Below are 10,405 nucleotides of genomic sequence, written 5' to 3'. Positions count from 1 at the left end.
ATCACATTCTCTCACCTTTCAGACTGATAAGACCATTATAACCCCCCCACCCCACACACACACACATGCACACACACAATACTCTGCTGGTGTTATTATTTCCTTCCAGCACTACACGCCATTCCTGAAGATCTCCTGGAGCTCTTCCATTTGCTGGCTTCCTGTCCTTCTCCTGCTCCCATTAGCCGATGGCTGTTTCTGCCGGGTCATTTCCTGCTATTGTGTTTCCATACCAGCCGCCTCGGAGCCAGCTTCCTGCTGCCAGCTTCCTCTTCACCTGCTGCCTCACGCCTCACGCCTCACGCCTCACGCCTCACGCCTCAGCTCCCTGCCTTGCCGCTGCCCCAGCAGAGACACCGGATCCTAATTCTAGCTGAACAATCCAGGACTGAGGAGGGCCGACTTCTTCAAACAAGCGGGGGGATGGTGGGATGAAGGGAAGAGAGGAGAGAGAGAGATGGGGGGATTATTTTTAGTAGTAGTGATAATGGGAAGAGACAGGTGAAGTCCTGACATCTAGTCTGGCCGTGGTATGTGGGGGGAGATTCTCTCTGAAGTTCTGAGTGTATAATACAATGGAAGGAGGAAAAATATAGTTATGATACGGAAACACAAAAGTGCTGTAAGGTCATATGTGCAGTATATAAAAGTGTGTGTGTGTGTGTGTGTGTGTGTGTGTGTGTGTTTGTGTGTAATGAGCTGTAAGAGGCCGATACGTTCTGTGTGTATGAACTTTAATGAACTTCTGTAATGAACCTTTAATGAGAGAGATGCTGCTGATTAGTGTGTTTGTGTTGGCATATACCAGGAAGGAGCAGGAGGACAACACACACACACACACACACACACACACACACACACACACACACACACACATACACACACACACACACACACACACACACACACACATACACACACACACACACACACACACACACACACACACACACACACTCCCTCACATATACACACACACACAGAGTGATTGACGACAGTTCAGAATCTCATTTACACTTCCTAAATGGGACAGAGAAAGTTAAAACATGATCTCTAAGTAAAAACTGGAAAAACAGCAACAACTACACGAATCCTCTTCTGGGAGAACAGCTCCGGGGCTGGGAACAGCCGTACGATGCCCCTGCTCAAACTGGAGAGTGAATCCCTCCTCCCTCGTAGGAGAGAGGGGAAGGATTGCGTAAAAGATGAGTGTAAGGTATTTCCGTTCTTATGGGAATATCTAACACAAGACGGCCGACACAGTCAGTGATGTAAAGAATCCAAAGCAGTATCGAATGTTTGTTTATGGTTTGTCCAGAGGTGAAAACCTTACTGAGAATAATCGTTCTATCATGTCCAGTCCCACACTCCAATCCCACACTCTAATCCCACATTCTAATCCCACACTCTCCAAATCCAATCCCGTACTCTAATCCCACACTCTTCAAATACAATCCCACACTCTCCAAATACAATCCCACACTCTAATCCCACATTCTAACCCCACACTCTCCAAATACAATCCCACACTCTAATCCCATACTCTCCAAATACAATCCCACACTCTAATCCCACACTCTAACCCCACACTCTCCAAATACAATCCCACACTCTAATCCCACACTCTAACCCCACACTCTCCAAATACAATCCCACACTCTAACCCCACACTCTCCAAATACAATCCCACACTCTAATCCCACACTCTAACCCCACACTCTCCAAATACAATCCCACACTCTAATCCCACACTCTAACCCCACACTCTCCAAATACAATCCCACACTCTAATCCCATACTCTCCAAATACAATCCCACACTCTAATCCCATGGAGTGGCTGAAGCTGCAAGTCCAGTGAAAACTCAGAATGCAAACTGGGTCTGTTTAACCTCTCAATTACCAAATGAGTTTGAAGTATGGACGTTACTGTCTCTATCACAACATGTCTCAGGTTTGCTGGAGTGTGGTGGAGGGGCAGAGGTACTTGGTCGCTTAAAGATGATCTGTGTTTCATTTCATACCACTTAGCCTGGGTTTATGAACATGGCTCTGGGGTTTGTGCTGTGTGTGTGTGAAAGAGAATTTGTTTGATTTGTCTGAAGTTCTGTAGATTAATATACAGCTGTCACAGGCCCAAGGATCCTCACCTCATCAGAGGGCTTTCATCTGGGCAATAGCACCTCAGGCATCAAACAGGGTAGACACACACACACACACACACACACACACACACACTCACACACACACACAGACACACCTAGATCACTCTGTCTCTCTCTCTCTCTCTCTCTCTCTCTCTCTCTCTCTCTCTCTCTCTCTCTCACACACACACACAAACACACACACATACAGACAGACACACCCTCACAAACACACACACTGTGTACCTACACACGGATCACTTTGTCTCTCTCTCGCTCCCTCACACACACACATACACACACATACACACACACACACACACACACACACACACACACACACACACACAGGCTACACAGACACATGTACATATTAATTTCAATTTAAATTCAATTTATGAATGTGAATGATATCTGTGTATATGTGTTTGTTTGTCTGTGTGTGTGTGTGTGTGTGTGTGTGTGTGTGTGTGTGTGTGTGTGTATGTATGTGTGTGTGTGTGTGTGTGTATGTGTGTGTGTTTCATGGTGATCTGCAACTGCAAGATAAAATCATAGTGTGATGATCTAAGCAAAACTCTTTTGGCTTTCCATCAAACTCCTGAACATCTGGCCACATAGTCACCTTTGTTGATATTTATATAAACACAAAATGTTCATGTTTTGTGGATCTTCACTCTGACACAAATACCTGTTGTAAAACTGATACCATGAAACCCAGTCTACAGCAGTCTACAGCAGTCTATACCAGTCTATACCAGTCTACACCATTTTCCACTATTTACCGACACATGTCTGAGGGGCAGTGAGATGACTTGCGTACTGGAGAAGGAGCCCAGATTGTGGGTAAAGAGCAGTATGCTGGTGAAAGTGGCTCTTATCAAATGCAATGGTTCCCTCTGTTGATGGAGAAGGGAATTGCAAGACTTGGCTGAGTGAAATGACAGACTGGCTGTCTGAGCGCTGGTAAGAAAAATGCCCAAGCACGCTGGATGTGTTTACACACACAGGTTGTGTCTGCCTACACAAACTCTCTGTCTACACACTCTCTCCCCCCACACACACTCTGTGACACTGCCCCAATCACATGTAAATCGTTGATTTGTTCTTAATCCTTCATTTGTTTTGGCTGTTTTATGTGAGATCAATTCCTCCAGGAATGTTTATGTTCCAGAGTGCTGCACTCATTTGTTCCAGCACAGGAGTATTGGAGTATTGGGAATTGTATGAGTTTTAATAAATGTCCTTTGAAAAGTATCTCAACTGCCAACCATGGGGTCATAGTTTCCTCCTCTGTTGTCATGATCACCATGGTGCCCGCAACACATGGTTCTGTTATTGTATTTTTGTCTGAAAGCTTGTGTTTGCTGGGTACTGTTAAACTGTAGTAATCCAGCTTGTGTTTGTTGGATATTGTTTAGCTATAGTAATACTGTTTGGTTTGAGAAAAGGTTTCTGACGTTTGGGGGAAAAGTGAGTAATATATTGGACGGTAAAAGGGTGGCATAATCATAGATAAATGCACTTGAATATGGATGTTAAACACATTATTACAAAAATAACCCAAAGTCTCTGATAAAAGTTAGGACATACATATTTAACACATGTAAATATCTCTGACACGTATACATATTTAACACATATATACATATTTAACACATGTAAACACCTCTGACACGTATACATATTTAACACATGTAAATATATCTGGCACATATGTGTCAGAGATGTTTACATGTGTTAAATATGTATACGTGTCAGAGGTGTTTACATGTGTTAAATATGTATATTCTGTCAGATATATTTACATGTGTTAAATAGATATACATGTGTTAAATATGTATACATGTTTCAGATATATTTACATGTGTTAAATACGTATACGTATCAGATGTTTACATGTGTTAAATATGTATACATGTGTCAGAGATGTTTACATGTTTTACATATGTATACATGTGTTAAATATGTATACATGTGTCAGAGATGTTTACATGTGTCAGATATATTTACATGTGTTAAATATTTATACATGTGTCAGATATGTTTACATGTGTTAAATATGTATTCATGTGTTAAATATACATACATGTGTCAGGTATATTTACATGTGTTAAATTTGTATACATGTGTTAAATATGTATACATGTGTGAGATATATTTATATGTGTTAAATATGTATACATATGTCAGAGATGTTTACATGTGTCAAATATGTATACATGTGTCAGGTATGTTTACAAGTGTTAAATATGTATACATATGTCAGAGATGTTTACATGTGTCAAATCTGTATACATGTGTCTGATATGTTTACATGTGTTAAATATGTATACATGTGTCAGAGATGTTTACATGTGTTAAATATGTATACATGTGTTAAATATGTATACATGTGTCAGAGATGTTTACATGTGTTAAATATGTATACATGTGTTAAATGTACATACATGGCTCATGTATATTTACATGTGTTAAATTTGTATATATGTGTTTCAGATATATTTACATGTGTTAAATATGTATACATGTTTCAGATATATTTACAGGTGTTAAATACGTATACATATCAGATGTTTACATGTGTTAAATATACATACATGTTTTAAATATGCATATATATTTAAAACATGTAAACATCTCTGACACATGCATACATATTTAACACATGTATACATATTTACAACATGTAAACATCTGACACGTATACATATTTAACACTTGTGAACATCTGAAACATGTATACATATTTAACACGTAAATATATTTCACACATATATACATATTTTAGACATGTAAACATGTGACACATGTATACATATTTAACACATGTAAACATCTGATACGTATACGTATTTAACACATATAAATATATCTGACACATTATTCATATTTAACACACGTAAATACATCTGACACATGTATACATATTTAACATATGTATACATATTTAACACATGTAAACATCTGACACGTATACATATTTAACACTTGTGAACATCTGAAACATGTATACATATTTAACACGTAAATATATTTCACACATATATACATATTTTAGACATGTAAACATGTGACACATGTATACATATTTAACACATGTAAACATCTGATACGTATACGTATTTAACCATTACACTGCGGCAGGTGACCTGGCACGTGCACACTAGGCTGCTGAAGCCGCACGGGGGCGCCAGAGTGCCGCCTAGTGACGCAGGAAAAAACATGCGCCTACACACGGAAATTACATTTACAAACAACATCTGCCGACTAATCTCGGGGATGATAATAAACACAGGGGGCGGTGTCCACGCGCAGCTGGTGTCACCCTTTAGATTCAGCTGTGACCAGTAACAGTGTCCCAGTAACGGAGACTAAGGATGGGCTCTTATTCAGACTGACCACCAGGGGGCGCTGTAAGACTACGCTTTTTGCAGTGCCGTTTCTCCTTGGGGACTGGAAAAATATTTATGCTGACTCAAAGGCACTGTTGCCTGTTTTCATGAATTTCCACAATACTGGTCTTAGCGAGTCTCTGCAGCAGAACGCGGGCAGGACCAAACGTTTCAGATGGAAGAGCTGGACACTTTCCGCAGGTCCATTTCACGTCTGAACCATTTATTTGAAACATTCTTTTATATGAAGTTATGTTTATATAAAATAAAATAAAACGACTCGAATGTTTGCAGTTTTATTTATTTATTTTATATGATTTCATTTCATGTTTTAATCCAGGCTGCTGGAATATAATATATAACAGTGGTCGCCTGTGCTGCTGATAATATCTCCATGAATATGAATAGAGAGAGAGAGAGAGAGAGAGAGAGAGAGAGAGAGAGAGAGAGAGAGAGAGAGAGGCACGCGCACTGTCGCTGTCTGTAGCAGCAGTAGTCGTTAAAGCACGAGATTTCGTTTGTGCAGCATAGGTGGTTTGTCCGAGCGCGCAGATGAGGTGATGGCGGCCGAACCGACCCGGAGATTCACCAGAAACCTCCTGAAGCCCGGAAGCGCCGCGGAGATCCGGCACAGCGCGTCACACGCCGTGAGGAACTCTACGGTCACGGTAAGCGCCTCCCGTGCCCGTTCCCCGTTAAACGTGTCGTTCATCTTTGACATCTCGCCCAGACGTACGGAGAAAGCCCTCTCCTCCCCATGGTAACACGACCGCGATTCACGCGGCCGCAGCGTTCCGTTCGGGTTGATTTCACGTGCCGCAGAGATGCGATGTCGCGTTCGTTTACCGTTTTGCAGCAATTCCTGCACGGACTTCAGCTGCCGTGCGTGTCAGCGCGCGCTGGGGTGTCGGGTCTGTCCGGGGAGCGCGTGACTCGAATCAGCCAGCTGGATTTTTTAAAAATGCTTCATGCGTTTTCTGTCCTGTTCCCAAACAGACCGCTAAATAACGGGCTGTAGCTGCAATTTCCGCGGGAAATACCCTGCCGCTTGGGATGCAAAGTGACGTCTGTAGCAGCAACCCCGCAAAAATGGTGCGCGGGACGGAGGCGTGTAGGAATTCGTAGCTGCGCATTGCATCCTCCCGATCGGGAGGTTCTGGCGCTGTTTGTGCGAACAGCACCGTATATTCCTCAGTTCCTTTCCGCTGGCGCTGGCCATCTCTGCATGTGGATGCAATTAGTGCGTCGTAACGCCGTGACCGTGCGCGCCGCCGTCTGCCGTGCTTAATTCCGGAGCTGCACGCTTCGCACAAGGTTTTAGTTCACGTTGCGCCTCGTAAACTGTCTTTGCACCAAGTTAAATGTATTCAGGTGCTTGTGAGGATTCAGTGTGTGATGCTGAAGGCATGTTGGTTGGTTGATAACTTGTGGACAGATGAAAATGAGTTTGTTCTCTTCACGACTGCGACAACCACGGCACATTCAGGCATTGCGGTCGCCCTGTGTTACCAGGACAGAACGGAACACGCTGGAAGAGTTTTACAACTCCTGCAGTTTCACCTTCTCTGTGAGGCTCTGACCCCCCCCTTCAATGAGCCGGTGATCAGGAACTCCTCCCGGTCGAGTGTCGATAGGAGAAACAGCTGGAGAAAGCTGACAGAGTCCTCCTTCCAGGTCTCACTGGTATCTGAGCGTAACGTGGGCCCACCGTGTGTGTAGTGTATGTGCGTGGGTGGGATGAGTTCAGCTCACCCTGTTCTCGTATGCAGACTCACTGTGAACTCACCAAACGGGGTGGCCGGTGCAGTGTGGAATTCAGGATGGCTCAGCACAAATGAAAATAGAACAACATGAAGCCTTCTTACAATCTGTGCGTGTGCAGCGTTGAGTGTATGACTCCTGTGGCGATTTACGCAAGAAGGTCACACCAGCGGCAAACCTTCCCGCCAGGGAGTAGTTAAGCCTCCTTAGGCTAATTAGATTAGTGTCACTGTGCCACCAGAGTGTGTGTGTGCGTGCGCGAGTGTTTGGTTAAAACACCACAGGTCCCTTTCTCCATCTGCTCAGCATTTTTCCTTGTGTTAACTGGGATCAGTGTGCAATGGTGTGTTTGTAAAGGTTGGTCTGATATGGCGTGTTTGTGGAGGTCGGTCTGATATGGCGTGTTTGTAAAGGTCGGTCTGATATGGCGTGTTTGTGGAAGTCGGTCTGATATGGCGTGTTTGTGGAGATCAGAATTCTCAGAAGCCATGATGTACAGACTGAGACAAGTAACAGCTCAGAGAGAAACAGCAAGGCAGGGACCAAGAACAGTGTCCAAAATTCATTAATATAAACACCATCAAATAGAAGCATTACTGTCTCTGAGACGATCTCCACAGTGTCTCCAAGACAGTAGGGAACACCGCAGTCTCCACAGTGTCTGAGACAGTTGGGAAGGCTGGTGTCTCCACAGCGTCTCTGAGACAGTTGGGAAGGCTGGTGTCTCCACAGTGTCTCTGAGACAGTAGGGAAGGCTGGTGTCTCCACAGCGTCTCTGAGACAGTAGGGAAGGCTGGTGTCTCCACAGCGTCTCTGAGACAGTAGGGAAGGCTGGTGTCTCCACAGCGTCTCTGAGACAGTAGGGAAGGCCAGATTCCACTTCCTCACACACGGAGCTGCTTGTTTGTGGGAATCTGAACAGCCTCCTGCCAACCTAGAGCCTGGACATGGCCAGGCCTGTCAACATGATGTGTGTGTGTGTGTGTGTGAGAAAGAGAGAGCCTGCTCTTTATTTGCCCCTGTTCTTTGCTGGGCTCCCAGTGTCTGTATGTATCCGAGTATCCTGCTTGCCTTTGAGCGTTCTGGAATATTCCCTGGATCTGCTGTCTGGATCGCTATCAGCAGTGAAAGACAAGACAAAGCCCTCCCTTAGTGTGTGTGTGTGTGTGAGAGAGAGACTGAGCACATATACATGAGTGAGTGATTGCACTAACCCAACATTTTTATGAGTGAACAGGAGATGTGATCTGAATATGAATTCAGCCATAAGGCACCGAGCCACTAAAGTTACGGCCATGTAAACAACTTCCAAACACGCTCGGTTTCCTCCGTCTTTTTCTCCTGTGGTCCTGGAACCCGCAACCCTGTCTTCATGTCTCCCTGTAACCATGTCTCGCTGTCTCTGTGCCTAAGTTTACTTTGGTCTGTCTCTCTGTCTCTCTCTGTTATGAGAACAATACAACAAGTACTACAACAAGAAAGATTAACAACAAAATACTGCATGCATATAGTGTATATAGTATATACGTACATATATATACTGTCTCTCTCTCCTTGTCTATCCGTTTGACTCTTTCACTACACCCCTCTCTTCCCCAGTCTCTCTCTCTCTCTCTCTCTGTGTTCACAGTAAGTCCTTCGTATGTTCCATTCATTTTTCCATCGTGGTAATCCCACAATGCCCACGAACGTTGCCCTGCCAAGCGTGGTACCTGTGCCAGCGCCCAGTTTCACGCACACGCTTGACTCGGCTTTGCTTTCTTCCCAATCTGGCAACTCGGTATAGGTGCAGGGTGCTGACCCTGAGTGCCAGTGAAGGGGTGTGTGTGTGTGTGTGTGTGTGTGTGCCACTCCCCCTCTGTGCACCCGCTCCCTCCAGCTCAGGTCTGTGCCTGCCCAGGCGTCAGGGTGAGGGGTCAGAGGTGACCTTGGTGAGGTTATATTTAGGGTTGTGTATTGAGTGTGGGGGAGGGGAGCCAGAGCTGTGCTGGTGAGGTACTGGTTTGTTTCTCTCACGTGCACTGTAGCCCTCTGAGCTTGTCGTGCACTGGTGTGTTTGAGTGACTTTACGGGACTTTTTTGTGCTGTTTTTTTGTGCTGTTACTCATCCATCTCTCCGGTCCATGCATGATCAACAGTCCCCCATTTTCCACGGATCTCTCTCCGAACAAAGCCGAGACGTGGCTCCTCGGCATTCCCAGCAGGGTCAGCCCAGGTCACGCCATCTACTGCGTGCAACCACCCTCATGTCCATGAGACCCATTACATTCTCCTTCTCTCCGTTGATGTGAGTTTGCTTTGAGGCTGAATACTTCGTAAGATTGTCAGAATTACATCCTGCACTTGTTTATTTTACAGAGGAAGTGTCATTTTCCTGAAGAAGACGGTGTCTTTCTAATCTGTGTGTATACGTTGATCAGAGGAACTTTGACTCGGTGGTGGTGTTTCTGTAGAGAATATAAAGGAGAAACCTGGTGTTCAAATTACAGATGTGAGGTGGAATGAAGCATGCTGCCTCACATGCAACGTTACGTCACACGTTACCCCATGTTACCCCACACATTATCTCATGTGTTACCTCACACGTTACCTCGCCTTAGTAACCCAGACACTAGTCCTGCCCGTGGACACTAGTCCTGCCCGTGGACACTAGTCCTGCCCGTGGACACTAGTCCTGTCTGTGGACACTAGTCCTGCCCGTGGACACTAGTCCTGCCCGTGGACACTAGTCCTGTCTGTGGACACTAGTCCTGCCCGTGGACACTAGTCCTGTCCGTGGACACTAGTCCTGTCCGTGGACACTAGTCCTGTCCGTGGACACTAGTCCTGCCCGTGGACACTAGTCCTGCCCGTGGACACTAGTCCTGTCTGTCCACATGACAGGAGAGCCACTTGTCCCACTCACCTTCTCCCTCCTGCTGTATTAAATCCATATTCAAAAGTCTGACTGCTCATATCAGCCATGGCGTTCCCTGGATAATCCAGGATCCCGTGCAGGACAACACCGCTCCCTTTTTCTACGGACTTTCTGTTTGCTGGATGGCTGGGACATGCTGGATTGTCTTCAGATTAACTTTCCTGAGATAATGAGACCACGCTGTGTGTGT

The 10,405-nt window shown here is 44.9% G+C and overlaps 1 protein-coding gene across 1 annotated transcript in view; it reads left to right on the top strand.

Moving 5' to 3' along the window:
• The first annotated feature begins 5,836 nt into the window (after positions 1-5,836).
• The window catches only part of dock10 (dedicator of cytokinesis 10), a 70,554-nt gene continuing 65,985 nt past the window's right edge, over positions 5,837-10,405 (top strand). Inside the window, exon 1 of the mRNA XM_081723813.1 lies at positions 5,837-6,205. Within this exon, the coding sequence (XP_081579939.1) occupies positions 6,098-6,205 (108 nt within the window). The 5' untranslated portion in view covers positions 5,837-6,097. The remainder of the gene's footprint in view (positions 6,206-10,405) is intronic.

The sequence above is a fragment of the Electrophorus electricus genome, chromosome 11, assembly GCF_041902795.1.
Source record: "Electrophorus electricus isolate QZ-2024a chromosome 11, ASM4190279v1, whole genome shotgun sequence".
Classification (NCBI taxonomy): domain Eukaryota; kingdom Metazoa; phylum Chordata; class Actinopteri; order Gymnotiformes; family Gymnotidae; genus Electrophorus; species Electrophorus electricus.
The sequence above is the reverse complement of the archived record's forward strand: the minus strand, read 5'-3'. Positions and strand labels throughout refer to the sequence as shown.